Source organism: Salmo salar, chromosome 04 (assembly GCF_965601325.2).
Source record: "Salmo salar chromosome 04, fSalSal1, whole genome shotgun sequence".
Classification (NCBI taxonomy): Eukaryota; Metazoa; Chordata; class Actinopteri; order Salmoniformes; family Salmonidae; genus Salmo; species Salmo salar.
The window spans coordinates 5,087,501-5,102,500 of record NC_138294.1 but is presented as its reverse complement, the minus strand read 5'-3'; the positions used below and the strand labels follow the sequence as shown (position 1 = coordinate 5,102,500).

The window sequence follows — 15,000 nt, the reverse complement described above, 5'->3', positions numbered from 1 at the left end:
CAACGACTCTGACGGGATGAGACAGCAGTGGGGTTGGACATGGAGGAGACAGCAGTGGGGTTTGGACATGGAGGAGACAGCAGTGGGGTTTGGACATGGAGGAGACAGCAGTGGGGTTGGACATGGAGGAGACAGCAGTGGGGTTGGACATGGAGGAGACAGCAGTGGGGTTTGGACATGGAGGAGACAGCAGTGGGGTTGGACATGGAGGAGACAGCAGTGGGGTTTGGACATGGAGGAGACAGCAGTGGGGTTTGGACATGGAGGAGACAGCAGTGGGGTTTGGACATGGAGGAGACAGCAGTGGGGTTGGACATGGAGGAGACAGCAGTGGGGTTTGGACATGGAGGAGACAGCAGTGGGGTTTGGACATGGAGGAGACAGCAGTGGGGTTGGACATGGAGGAGACAGCAGTGGGGTTTGGACAAGAGACAGCAGTGGGGTTTGGACATGGAGGAGACAGCAGTGGGGTTGGACATGGAGGAGACAGCAGTGGGGTTTGGACATGGAGGAGACAGCAGTGGGGTTGGACATGGAGGAGACAGCAGTGGGGTTTGGACATGGAGGAGACAGCAGTGGGGTTTGGACATGGAGGAGACAGCAGTGGGGTTTGGACATGGAGGAGACAGCAGTGGGGTTTGGACATGGAGGAGACAGCAGTGGGGTTTGGACATGGAGGAGACAGCAGTGGGGTTGGACATGGAGGAGACAGCAGTGGGGTTGGACATGGAGGAGACAGCAGTGGGGTTTGGACATGGAGGAGACAGCAGTGGGGTTTGGACATGGAGGAGACAGCAGTGGGGTTTGGACATGGAGGAGACAGCAGTGGGGTTGGACATGGAGGAGACAGCAGTGGGGTTGGACATGGAGGAGACAGCAGTGGGGTTTGGACATGGAGGAGACAGCAGTGGGGTTGGACATGGAGGAGACAGCAGTGGGGTTTGGACATGGAGGAGACAGCAGTGGGGTTTGGACATGGATGGAGACAGCAGTGGGGTTTGGACATGGAGGAGACAGCAGTGGGGTTTGGACATGGAGGAGACAGCAGTGGGGTTTGGACATGGAGGAGACAGCAGTGGGGTTGGACATGGAGGAGACAGCAGTGGGGTTTGGACATGGAGGAGACAGCAGTGGGGTTTGGACATGGAGGAGACAGCAGTGGGGTTTGGACATGGAGGAGACAGCAGTGGGGTTTGGACATGGAGGAGACAGCAGTGGGGTTTGGACATGGAGGAGACAGCAGTGGGGTTTGGACATGGAGGAGACAGCAGTGGGGTTTGGACATGGAGGAGACAGCAGTGGGGTTTGGACATGGAGGAGACAGCAGTGGGGTTTGGACATGGAGGAGACAGCAGTGGGGTTTGGACATGGAGGAGACAGCAGTGGGGTTGGACATGGAGGAGACAGCAGTGGGGTTTGGACATGGAGGAGACAGCAGTGGGGTTTGGACATGGAGGAGACAGCAGTGGGGTTTGGACATGGAGGAGACAGCAGTGGGGTTTGGACATGGAGGAGACAGCAGTGGGGTTTGGACATGGAGGAGACAGCAGTGGGGTTTGGACATGGAGGAGACAGCAGTGGGGTTTGGACATGGAGGAGACAGCAGTGGGGTTTGGACATGGAGGAGACAGCAGTGGGGTTTGGACATGGAGGAGACAGCAGTGGGGTTTGGACATGGAGGAGACAGCAGTGGGGTTTGGACATGGAGGAGACAGCAGTGGGGTTTGGACATGGAGGAGACAGCAGTGGGGTTTGGACATGGAGGAGACAGCAGTGGGGTTTGGACATGGAGGAGACAGCAGTGGGGTTTGGACATGGAGGAGACAGCAGTGGGGTTTGGACATGGAGGAGACAGCAGTGGGGTTTGGACATGGAGGAGACAGCAGTGGGGTTTGGACATGGAGGAGACAGCAGTGGGGTTTGGACATGGAGGAGACAGCAGTGGGGTTTGGACATGGAGGAGACAGCAGTGGGGTTGGACATGGAGGAGACAGCAGTGGGGTTTGGACATGGAGGAGACAGCAGTGGGGTTTGGACATGGAGGAGACAGCAGTGGGGTTTGGACATGGAGGAGACAGCAGTGGGGTTTGGACATGGAGGAGACAGCAGTGGGGTTTGGACATGGAGGAGACAGCAGTGGGGTTTGGACATGGAGGAGACAGCAGTGGGGTTGGACATGGAGGAGACAGCAGTGGGGTTGGACAGGAGACAGCAGTGGGGTTGACATGGAGGAGACAGCAGTGGGGTTGGACATGGAGACAGCAGTGGGGTTGGACATGGAGGAGACAGCAGTGGGGTTTGGACATGGAGGAGACAGCAGTGGGGTTTGGACATGGAGACAGCAGTGGGGTTGGACATGGAGGAGACAGCAGTGGGGTTTGGACATGGAGGAGACAGCAGTGGGGTTTGGACATGGAGGAGACAGCAGTGGGGTTTGGACATGGAGGAGACAGCAGTGGGGTTGGACATGGAGGAGACAGCAGTGGGGTTGGACATGGAGGAGACAGCAGTGGGGTTTGGACACGGAGGAGACAGCAGTGGGGTTGGACATGGAGGAGACAGCAGTGGGGTTGGACATGGAGGAGACAGCAGTGGGGTTTGGACATGGAGGAGACAGCAGTGGGGTTTGGACATGGAGGAGACAGCAGTGGGGTTGGACATGGAGGAGACAGCAGTGGGGTTTGGACATGGAGGAGACAGCAGTGGGGTTTGGACATGGAGGAGACAGCAGTGGGGTTTGGACATGGAGGAGACAGCAGTGGGGTTGGACATGGAGGAGACAGCAGTGGGGTTTGGACATGGAGGAGACAGCAGTGGGGTTGGACATGGAGGAGACAGCAGTGGGGTTGGACAGGAGGAGACAGCAGTGGGGTTTGGACATGGAGGAGACAGCAGTGGGGTTTGGACATGGAGGAGACAGCAGTGGGGTTTGGACATGGAGGAGACAGCAGTGGGGTTGGACATGGAGGAGACAGCAGTGGGGTTTGGACATGGAGGAGACAGCAGTGGGGTTGGACATGGAGGAGACAGCAGTGGGGTTGGACATGGAGGAGACAGCAGTGGGGTTTGGACATGGAGGAGACAGCAGTGGGGTTTGGACATGGAGGAGACAGCAGTGGGGTTGGACATGGAGGAGACAGCAGTGGGGTTTGGACATGGAGGAGACAGCAGTGGGGTTTGGACATGGAGGAGACAGCAGTGGGGTTTGGACATGGAGGAGACAGCAGTGGGGTTGGACAAGAGACAGCAGTGGGGTTGGACATGGAGGAGACAGCAGTGGGGTTGGACATGGAGGAGACAGCAGTGGGGTTGGACATGGAGGAGACAGCAGTGGGGTTTGGACATGGAGGAGACAGCAGTGGGGTTGGACATGGAGGGGACATGGAGGAGACAGCAGTGGGGTTTGGACATGGAGGGCGCGTGGGGGGCTGGGGGCAGCAGGGGGGGCTGGAGGCCAACACCACGATCTCATGCTTTCATTTCAGTATTCAACGTTTGTCTGGGGGGGGGGGGGGGAATAAACGTCTATGGGGGAAGTGAAAGTAGGGAAAGGTTAAGGTTGTTAAAACAGATTATTATTTTTTTTTTACTGTTTAGCATAAAGGAATACATGCTCACGTTGCTCAGGGTGGACGGTGTTGAAGGCGTCTCCTGTCGTCCTGGGGACCTGGACAAACGTTGAATACTGAAGTCTATCTGCTGTGATCTCGCTGTAACAACAGAGGGGATACAAGGCTCAACAAGGCCCAGTGAGAGAATGGTGCTGAAGAACTACATCTGGGCTGGCTGATAGGGAGCCCTAGTCTGTCTCTCTGATCTGGGCTGGCTGATAGGGAGCCCTAGTCTCTCTCTCTGATCTGGGCTGGCTGATAGGGAGCCCTAGTCTGTCTCTCTGATCTGGGCTGGCTGATAGGGAGCCCTAGTCTGTCTCTCTGATCTGGGCTGGCTGATAGGGAGCCCTAGTCTGTCTATCTGATCTGGGCTGGCTGATAGGGAGCCCTAGTCTGTCTCTCTGATCTGGGCTGGCTGATAGGGAGCCCTAGTCTCTCTCTCTGATCTGGGCTGGCTGATAGGGAGCCCTAGTCTCTCTCTCTGATCTGGGCTGGCTGATAGGGAGCCCTAGTCTGTCTCTCTGATCTGGGCTGGCTGATAGGGAGCCCTAGTCTGTCTCTCTGGGCTGGGCTGTATGTATTATTATAACGTTTATAGAGGTCATACTGGTCACGTTGTATTGAGTAAAAGCTGTGTGTCTATCAAAGCTCGAGCCTTAAGATGAAACAATAACAAAACGCCTCTGTTTTGGGTAGGCCTGGAGAAATGTAACCCATCTCAAATTCATACACACAGCTATGGATGCAAGGACTGAGCCTTCTTGGTTTATCAAATGTATAATTTTAACCGTGTTTTGAGGCTATATTGCGTTTGTTTGCAAACATTGGAAGTAAAACAAGCGTATATGTTGGGTTCTGACGCGGGGGTGACAGTTGAGCTGAGCTCTTGAGGCATTATTAAGTTATATTCGTCAATAATCTATGCTTGTATCATACATGTATAAGTCCCCCCCCCCTAAATAAAGGATGTGGCAACTAAGGAATCTAGCCGATAAGGAAGTAGATGACTGTCTCCAATTGAATTCTGTCTCCGGTTGTGTTCAGTGATTTGAAGCAAATAAACTCCCAGGCTATTGAAGTTTAATGGTAGTAATAAACTGTTACAGTTAGTTACAGTGATGATTCAGTTGTTAAAAAATGATTCAGTTGGTTACAGTGATGATTCAGTTGGTTACAATGATGATTCAGTTGGTTACAATGATGATTCAGTTACTTACAATGATGATTCAGTTGGTTACAATGATGATTCAGTTAGTTACAATGATGATTCAGTTGGTTACAATGATGATTCAGTTGGTTACAATGATGATTCAGTTGGTTACAATGATGATTCAGTTGGTTACAATGATGATTCAGTTGGCTAAAATGATGATTCAGTTTGTTACAATGATGATTCAGTTGGTTACAATGATGATTCAGTTTGTTACAATGATGATTCAGTTGGTTACAGTGATGATTCAGTTGGTTACAGTGATGATTCTGTTGGTTACAATGATGATTCAGTTGGTTACAATGATGATTCAGTTGGTTACAATGATGATTCAGTTAGGCACAATGATGATTCAGTTGGTTACAATGATGATGATTCAGTTAGTTACAATGATGATGATTCAGTTGGTTACAATGATGATTCAGTTGGTTACAATGATGATTCAGTTGGTTACAATGATGATTCAGTTGGTTACAATGATGATTCAGTTGGTTACAATGATGATTCAGTTGGTTACAATGATGATTCAGTTGGTTACAGTGATGATTCAGTTTGTTACAATGATGATTCAGTTGGTTACAATGATGATTCAGTTGGTTACAATGATGATTCAGTTGGTTACAATGATGATTCAGTTGGTTACAATGATGATTCAGTTGGTTACAGTGATGATTCAGTTGGTTACAATGATGATTCAGTTGGTAGACCTATCTTTGCTAGGTAAAGCCCCGCCTTATCTCAGCTCACTGGTCACCATAGCAGCACCCACCCGTAGCACACGCTCCAGCAGGAATATCTCACTGGTCACCCCCAAAGCCAACTCCTCCTTTGGCCACCTTTCCTTCCAGTTCTCTGCTGCCAATGACTGGAACGAACTGCAGAAATCGCTGAAGCTGGAGACTCATATCTCCCTCACTAGCTTTAAGCACCAGCTGTCAGAGCAGCTCACAGATCACTGCACCTGTACATAGCCCATCTGTAAACAGCCCATCTATCTACCTCATCCCCATACTGTATTTATTTATTTATCTTGCTCCTTTGCACCCCAGTATCTCTACTTGCACATTCATCTTCTGCACATCTACCATTCCAGTGTTTAATTGCTATATTGTAATTACTTCGCCACCATGGCCTATTTACTGCCTTAAATTACCTAATTTGCACTCACTGTATATAGACTTTTCTACTGTATTATTGACTGTATGTTTGTTTTACTCCGTGTGTAACTCTGTGTTGTTGTATGTTGTCGAACTGCTTTGCTTTATCTTGGCCAGGTCGCAGTTGTAAATGAGTCACAGATTCAGATTCAACCGTATCAGAGTCGATTCAACCGTATCCTAGTCGATTCAACCGTATCCTAGTCGATTCAACCGTATCCTAGTCGATTCAACCTAGTCGATTCAACCGTATCCTAGTCGATTCAACCTAGTCGATTCAACCGTATCCTAGTCGATTCAACCGTGTCCTAGTCGATTCAACCGTATCCTAGTCGATTCAACCGTATCAGAGTCGATTCAACCGTATCCTAGTCGATTCAACCGTATCCTAGTCGATTCAACCGTATCAGAGTCGATTCAACCGTATCCTAGTCGATTCAACCGTATCCTAGTCGATTCAACGATTCAACCGTATCCTAGTCGATTCAACCGTATCCTAGTCGATTCAACCGTATCAGAGTCGATTCAACCGTATCCTAGTCGATTCAACCGTATCCTAGTCGATTCAACCGTATCAGAGTCGATTCAACCGTATCCTAGTCGATTCAACCGTATCCTAGTCGATTCAACGATTCAACCGTATCCTAGTCGATTCAACCGTATCCTAGTGGATTCAACCGTATCCTAGTCGATTCAACCATATCCTAGTCAATTCAACCGTATCCTGGTCGCTTCAACCGTATCCTAGTCGATTCAACCGTATCAGAGTCGATTCAACCGTATCCTAGTCGATTCAACCGTATCCTAGTCGATTCAACCGTATCCTAGTCGATTCAACCGTATCCTAGTCGATTCAACCTAGTCGATTCAACCGTATCCTAGTCGATTCAACCTAGTCGATTCAACCGTATCCTAGTTGATTCAACCGTATCAGAGTCGATTCAACCGTATCCTAGTCGATTCAACCGTATCCTAGTCGATTCAACCGTATCCTAGTCGATTCAACCGTATCAGAGTCGATTCAACCGTATCCTAGTCGATTCAACCGTATCCTAGTCGATTCAACCGTATCAGAGTCGATTCAACCGTATCCTAGTCGATTCAACCGTATCCTAGTCGATTCAACCTAGTCGATTCAACCGTATCCTAGTCGATTCAACCTAGTCGATTCAACCGTATCCTAGTCGATTCAACCGTGTCCTAGTCGATTCAACCGTATCCTAGTCGATTCAACCGTATCAGAGTCGATTCAACCGTATCCTAGTCGATTCAACCGTATCCTAGTCGATTCAACCGTATCCTAGTCGATTCAACCGTATCAGAGTCGATTCAACCGTATCCTAGTCGATTCAACCGTATCCTAGTCGATTCAACGATTCAACCGTATCCTAGTCGATTCAACCGTATCCTAGTGGATTCAACCGTATCCTAGTCGATTCAACGATTCAACCGTATCCTAGTCGATTCAACCGTATCCTAGTCGATTCAACCGTATCCTAGTCGATTCAACCGTATCCTGGTCGCTTCAACCGTATCCTAGTCGATTCAACCGTATCCTAGTCGATTCAACCGTATCAGAGTCGATTCAACCGTATCCTAGTCGATTCAACCGTATCCTAGTCGATTCAACGATTCAACCGTATCCTAGTCGATTCAACCGTATCCTAGTGGATTCAACCGTATCCTAGTCGATTCAACGATTCAACCATATCCTAGTCGATTCAACCGTATCCTGGTCGCTTCAACCGTATCCTAGTCGATTCAACCGTATCAGAGTCGATTCAACCGTATCCTAGTCGATTCAACCGTATCCTAGTCGATTCAACCGTATCCTAGTCGATTCAACCTAGTCGATTCAACCGTATCCTAGTCGATTCAACCTAGTCGATTCAACCGTATCCTAGTTGATTCAACCGTATCAGAGTCGATTCAACCGTATCCTAGTCGATTCAACCGTATCCTAGTCGATTCAACCGTATCTTAGTCGATTCAACCGTATCAGAGTCGATTCAACCGTATCCTAGTCGATTCAACCGTATCCTAGTCGATTCAACCGTATCAGAGTCGATTCAACCGTATCCTAGTCGATTCAACCGTATCCTAGTCGATTCAACCGTATCCTAGTCGATTCAACCTAGTCGATTCAACCGTATCCTAGTCGATTCAACCTAGTCGATTCAACCGTATCCTAGTCGATTCAACCGTGTCCTAGTCGATTCAACCGTATCCTAGTCGATTCAACCGTATCAGAGTCGATTCAACCGTATCCTAGTCGATTCAACCGTATCCTAGTCGATTCAACCGTATCAGAGTCGATTCAACCGTATCCTAGTCGATTCAACCGTATCCTAGTCGATTCAACGATTCAACCGTATCCTAGTCGATTCAACCGTATCCTAGTGGATTCAACCGTATCCTAGTCGATTCAACGATTCAACCGTATCCTAGTCGATTCAACCGTATCCTAGTCGATTCAACCGTATCCTAGTCGATTCAACCGTATCCTGGTCGCTTCAACCGTATCCTAGTCGATTCAACCGTATCAGAGTCGATTCAACCGTATCCTAGTCGATTCAACCGTATCCTAGTCGATTCAACCGTATCCTAGTCGATTCAACCGTTTCCTAGTCGATTCAACCGTATCCTAGTCGATTCAACCGTATCCTAGTCGATTCAACCGTATCAGAGTCGATTCAACCGTATCCTAGTCGATTCAACCGTATCCTAGTCGGTTCAACCGTATCCTAGTCGATTCAACCGTATCCTAGTCGATTCAACCGTATCCTAGTCGATTCAACCTAGTCGATTCAACCGTATCCTAGTCGATTCAACCTAGTCGATTCAACGGTATCCTAGTCGATTCAACCGTATCAGAGTCGATTCAACCGTATCCTAGTCGATTCAACCGTATCCTAGTCGATTCAACCGTATCAGAGTCGATTCAACCGTATCCTAGTCGATTCAACCGTATCCTAGTCGATTCAACCGTATCCTAGTTGATTCAACCGTATCAGAGTCGATTCAACCGTATCCTAGTCGATTCAACCGTATCCTAGTCGATTCAACCGTATCCTAGTCGATTCAACCTAGTCGATTCAACCGTATCCTAGTCGATTCAACCTAGTCGATTCAACCGTATCCTAGTCGATTCAACCGTGTCCTAGTCGATTCAACCGTATCCTAGTCGATTCAACCGTATCAGAGTCGATTCAACCGTATCCTAGACGATTCAACCGTATCCTAGTCGATTCAACCGTATCAGAGTCGATTCAACCGTATCCTAGTCGATTCAACCGTATCCTAGTCGATTCAACGATTCAACCGTATCCTAGTGGATTCAACCGTATCCTAGTGGATTCAACCGTATCCTAGTCGATTCAACGATTCAACCATATCCTAGTCGATTCAACCGTATCCTGGTCGATTCAACGATTCAACCGTATCCTAGTTGATTCAACCTAGTCGATTCAACCGTATCAGAGTCGATTCAACCGTATCCTAGTCGATTCAACCGTATCCTAGTCGATTCAATCGTATCCTAGTCGATTCAACCGTTTCCTAGTCGATTCAACCGTATCCTAGTCGATTCAACCGTATCCTAGTCGATTCAACCGTATCCTAGTCGATTCAACCGTATCCTAGTCGATTCAACCTAGTCGATTCAACCGTATCCTAGTCGATTCAACCTAGTCGATTCAACCGTATCCTAGTCGATTCAACCGTATCAGAGTCGATTTAACCGTATCAGAGTCGATTCAACCGTATCAGAGTCGGTTCAACCGTATCCTATTCGATTCAACCGTATCCTAGTCGATTCAACCGTATCAGAGTCGATTCAACCGTATCAGAGTCGATTCAACCGTATCCTAGTCGATTCATTGGTATCTTCAGTGTTTCAGTGTAGCTCTGTTGTGTGGAAGTGTGTTTGACGCTCATACACTCTGTCTGCGATGTTTGTGTGTGTTCTTCAGTGGAGTGGCGAAGGCCCGTGTGATGGCGTATTTTGGCGAGGGGGAGGGGCCTATCCATGTGGACAACGCGAAGTGTTCTGGCGAGGAGCGTTCGTTGGTCGACTGCCTCAAACAGCCAACCGGGTCGCATGACTGTCGCCATAGCGAAGACGCCGGGGTCATCTGTGACTACGGCCAATCACGGTTCAGCGACGCAGAGGGCAAAGGTCGGTGGTGATGTCACAAACATGTTTTTATCTTACGTCAATCTGTTCTAAGGGGAAATCAACCATGAATAGAGATTGAACGATTCATTCCGGTTAAAATGTTAAAGATACGACTGTATCTGTCCGTGGACCCCCCCATCCCAGCCGTAGACCCCCCCATCCCATCCCAGCCGTGGACCCCCCCCCCCAACCCAGCCCCCCAACCCAGCCAAATGAGATGATATAGAAATATAGACCTAGAACCTGATTTAACAAGAGGACGTAGAGATGATATAGAAATATAGACCTAGAACCTGATTTAAATAAAGAGGACGTAGAGATTAAATAGAAATATAGACCTAGAACCTGATTTAACAAGAGGCGATAGAGATGATATAGAAATATAGACCTAGAACCTGATTTAAATAGAGAGGACATAGAGATGATATAGAAATATAGACCTAGAACCTGATTTAACGAGAGGACATAGAGATGATATAGAAATATAGACCTAGAACCTGATTTAAATAGAGAGGACATAGAGGTGATATTTAAATAGAGAGGACATAGAGATGATATAGAAATATAGACCTAGAACCTGATTTTAAATAAAGAGGACATAAAGACCAGAGAAACAAGGTCTGTTAGATCCTAAACTAGACGTCCCTGTCGGTCTGTGTTAGATCCTAAACTAACGGTCCTGTCTGTCCTGTGTTAGGTCCTAAACTAACGTCCCTGTCTGTCTGTGTTAGGTCCTAAACTAACGTGCCCTGTCTGTCTGTGTTAGGTCCTAAACTAACGTCCCTGTCTGTCTGTGTTAGATCCTAAACTAACGTGTCCTGTCTGTGCTGGTGTTAGGTCCTAAACTAACGTCCCTGTCTGTCTGTGTTAGGTACTAAACTAACGTCCCTGTCTGTCTGTGTTAGGTCCTAAACTAACGTCCCTGTCTGTCTGTGTTAGGTCCTAAACTAACGTCCCTGTCTGTCTGTGTTAGGTCCTAAACTAACGTCCCTGTCTGTCTGTGTTAGGTCCTAAACTAACGTCCCTGTCTGTCTGTGTTAGGTCCTAAACTAACGTCCCTGTCTGTCTGTGTTAGGTCCTAAACTAACGTCCCTGTCTGTCTGTGTTAGGTCCTAAACTAACGTCCCTGTCTGTCTGTGTTAGGTCCTAAACTAACGTCCCTGTCTGTCTGTGTTAGGTCCTAAACTAACGTCCCTGTCTGTCTGTGTTAGGTCCTAAACTAACGTCCCTGTCTGTCTGTGTTAGATCCTAAACTAACGGTCCTGTCTGTCTGTGTTAGGTCCTAAACTAACGTCCCTGTCTGTCTGTGTTAGGTCCTAAACTAACGTCCCTGTCTGTCTGTGTTAGGTCCTAAACTAACGTCCCTGTCTGTCTGTGTTAGATCCTAAACTAACGTTCCTGTCTGTCTGTGTTAGGTCCTAAACTAACGTCCCTGTCTGTCTGTGTTAGGTCCTAAACTAACGTCCCTGTCTGTCTGTGTTAGGTCCTAAACTAACGTCCCTGTCTGTCTGTGTTAGGTCCTAAACTAACGTCCCTGTCTGTCTGTGTTAGGTCCTAAACTAACGTCCCTGTCTGTCTGTGTTAGGTCCTAAACTAACGTCCCTGTCTGTCTGTGTTAGGTCCTAAACTAACGTCCCTGTCTGTCTGTGTTAGGTCCTAAACTAACGTTCCTGTCTGTCTGTGTTAGGTCCTAAACTAACGGTCCTGTCTGTCTGTGTTAGATCCTGTCTGTCTGTGTTAGATCCTAAACTAACGTTCCTGTCTGTCTGTGTTAGGTCCTAAACTAACGGTCCTGTCTGTCTGTGTTAGGTCCTAAACTAACGTCCCTGTCTGTCTGTGTTAGGTCCTAAACTAACGGTCCTGTCTGTCTGTGTTAGGTCCTAAACTAACGGTCCTGTCTGTCTGTGTTAGGTCCTAAACTAACGTCCCTGTCTGTCTGTGTTAGGTCCTAAACTAACGTCCCTGTCTGTCTGTGTTAGGTCCTAAACTAACGTCCCTGTCTGTCTGTGTTAGGTCCTAAACTAACGTCCCTGTCTGTCTGTGTTAGGTCCTAAACTAACGTCCCTGTCTGTCTGTGTTAGGTCCTAAACTAACGGTCCTGTCTGTCTGTGTTAGGTCCTAAACTAACGGTCCTGTCTGTCTGTGTTAGGTCCTAAACTAACAGTCCTGTCTGTCTGTGTTAGGTCCTAAACTAACGTCCCTGTCTGTCTGTGTTAGGTCCTAAACTAACAGTCCTGTCTGTCTGTGTTAGGTCCTAAACTAACGTCCCTGTCTGTCTGTGTTAGGTCCTAAACTAACGTCCCTGTCTGTCTGTGTTAGGTCCTAAACTAACGGTCCTGTCTGTCTGTGTTAGGTCCTAAACTAACGTTCCTGTCTGTCTGTGTTAGATCCTGTCTGTCTGTGTTAGATCCTGTCTGTCTGTGTTAGGTCCTAAACTAACGTTCCTGTCTGTCTGTGTTAGGTCCTAAACTAACGGTCCTGTCTGTCTGTGTTAGGTCCTAAACTAACGTCCCTGTCTGTCTGTGTTAGGTCCTAAACTAACGGTCCTGTCTGTCTGTGTTAGGTCCTAAACTAACGGTCCTGTCTGTCTGTGTTAGGTCCTAAACTAACGTCCCTGTCTGTCTGTGTTAGGTCCTAAACTAACGTCCCTGTCTGTCTGTGTTAGGTCCTAAACTAACGTCCCTGTCTGTCTGTGTTAGGTCCTAAACTAACGTCCCTGTCTGTCTGTGTTAGGTCCTAAACTAACGTCCCTGTCTGTCTGTGTTAGGTCCTAAACTAACGGTCCTGTCTGTCTGTGTTAGGTCCTAAACTAACGTTCCTGTCTGTCTGTGTTAGATCCTGTCTGTCTGTGTTAGATCCTGTCTGTCTGTGTTAGGTCCTAAACTAACGTCCCTGTCTGTCTGTGTTAGGTCCTAAACTAACGGTCCTGTCTGTCTGTGTTAGGTCCTAAACTAACGGTCCTGTCTGTCTGTGTTAGGTCCGGGGGAGTCTGTGTTAGGTCCTGTCTGTCTGTGTTAGGTCCTAAACTAACGGTCCTGTCTGTCTGTGTTAGATCCGGGGGAGTCTGTGTTAGATCCTGTCTGTGGGTTGAGGCTGATACAAACACGCCAACGCAGAATCATAGGAGGAGAAAACTCACTGAGGTAAGGAGAGAAAGATTATATATATATATATATATATATATATATATACACTGAGGTAAGGAGAGAAAGATATATATATATATATATATATACATATACTGAGGTAAGGAGAGAAAGATATATATATATATATATGTACATACATATACTGAGGTAAGGAGAGAAAGATATATATATATATATGTACATACATATACTGAGGTAAGGAGAGAAAGATATATATATATATATGTACATACATATATATATGTACATACATATACTGAGGTAAGGAGAGAAAGATATATACTGTGTATATATGTATATATATATATATATATATATACTACTATGTGTCCAGATGTAGTGACATTGTGTTTGTGGTTCCTAAACAGCTAGTTGATCTGGTGTGTTGATGGGGGTTGTAGTTCTAGTATGGGTGTCTGATGGGTGTTGTAGTTCTAGTATGGGTGTCTGATGGGTGTTGTAGTTCTAGGAGGCGTGCCTGGTGGGTGTTGTAGTTCTAGCAGGCGTGTCTGATGGGTGTTGTAGTTCTAGTATGGGGGGTCTGATGGGTGTTGTAGTTCTAGTATGAGTGTCTGGTGGGTGTTGTAGTTCTAGTATGTGTGTCTAATGGGTGTTGTAGTTCTAGTATGAGTGTCTGGTGGGTGTTGTAGTTCTAGAATGTGTGTCTAAAGGGTGTCGTAGTTCTAGTATGGGTGTATGATGGTTGTTGTAGTTCTAGTATGTGTGTCTAATGGGTGTTCTAGTATGCATGTCTAACTCTCATCAGTTCTATTGTTTGTTTATAACAGTGTGTGTGTGTGTGTGTGTGTGTGTGTGCGTGCGTGCGTGCGTGCGTGCGTGCGTGCGTGTGTGTAGGGGAGGCTGGCCATGGCAGGCTGCGCTGCGTCTCAGAGGCTCTCGGGGGGACGGAAGGTTGGTGTGTGGAGCGACTCTCATCAGCTTCCTGTTGGATCCTCACCTCAGCTCACTGCTTTAAGAGGTAACTCCCCTCCCCTCCACCTCAGCTCACTGCTTTAAGAGGTAACTCCCCTCCCCCTCACCCTCACCTCACTGCTTTAAGAGGTAACTCCCCTCCCCTCACCTCAGCTCACTGCTTTAAGAGGTAACTCCCCTCCCCTCCCCTCAGCTCACTGCTTTAAGAGGTAACTCCCCTCCCCTCCCCTCAGCTCACTGCTTTAAGAGGTAACTCCCCTCCCCTCCCCTCACCTCACTGCTTTAAGAGGTAACTCCCCTCCCCTCCCCTCCCGCTCCCCTCCCCTCCCCTCCCCTCACTGCTTTAAGAGGTAACTCCCCTCCCCTCCCCTCACCCTGCAGGGCCCCCTCCCCCCCCCACCTCGCTTTAAGAGGTAACTCCCCTCCCCTCCCCTCAGCTCACTGCTTTAAGAGGTAACTCCCCTCCCCTCCCCTCCACCTCACTGCTTTAAGAGGTAACTCCCCTCCCCTCACCTCACTGCTTTAAGAGGTAACTCCCCTCCCCTCCCCTCAGCTCACTGCTTTAAGAGGTAACTCCCCTCCCCTCCCCTCACTGCTTTAAGAGGTAACTCCCCTCCCCTCCCCTCAGCTCACTGCTTTAAGAGGTAACTCCCCTCCCCTCCCCTCACTGCTTTAAGAGGTAACTCCCCTCCCCTCCCCTCAGCTCACTGCTTTAAGAGGTAACTCCCCTCCCCTCCCCTCAGCTCACTGCTTTAAGAGGTAA

At 48.0% G+C, this 15,000-nt stretch overlaps 1 protein-coding gene across 1 annotated transcript in view; it reads left to right on the top strand.

Moving 5' to 3' along the window:
• The first annotated feature begins 9,894 nt into the window (after positions 1 to 9,894).
• Positions 9,895 to 15,000, top strand: part of LOC106596599 (neurotrypsin) — a 24,858-nt gene continuing 19,752 nt past the window's right edge. Inside the window, 4 exon segments of the mRNA XM_082974028.1 lie at positions 9,895 to 10,155; positions 13,208 to 13,298; positions 14,160 to 14,244; positions 14,246 to 14,285. Coding sequence (XP_082830154.1) covers positions 9,972 to 10,155; positions 13,208 to 13,298; positions 14,160 to 14,244; positions 14,246 to 14,285 — 400 coding nt within the window. The 5' untranslated portion in view covers positions 9,895 to 9,971.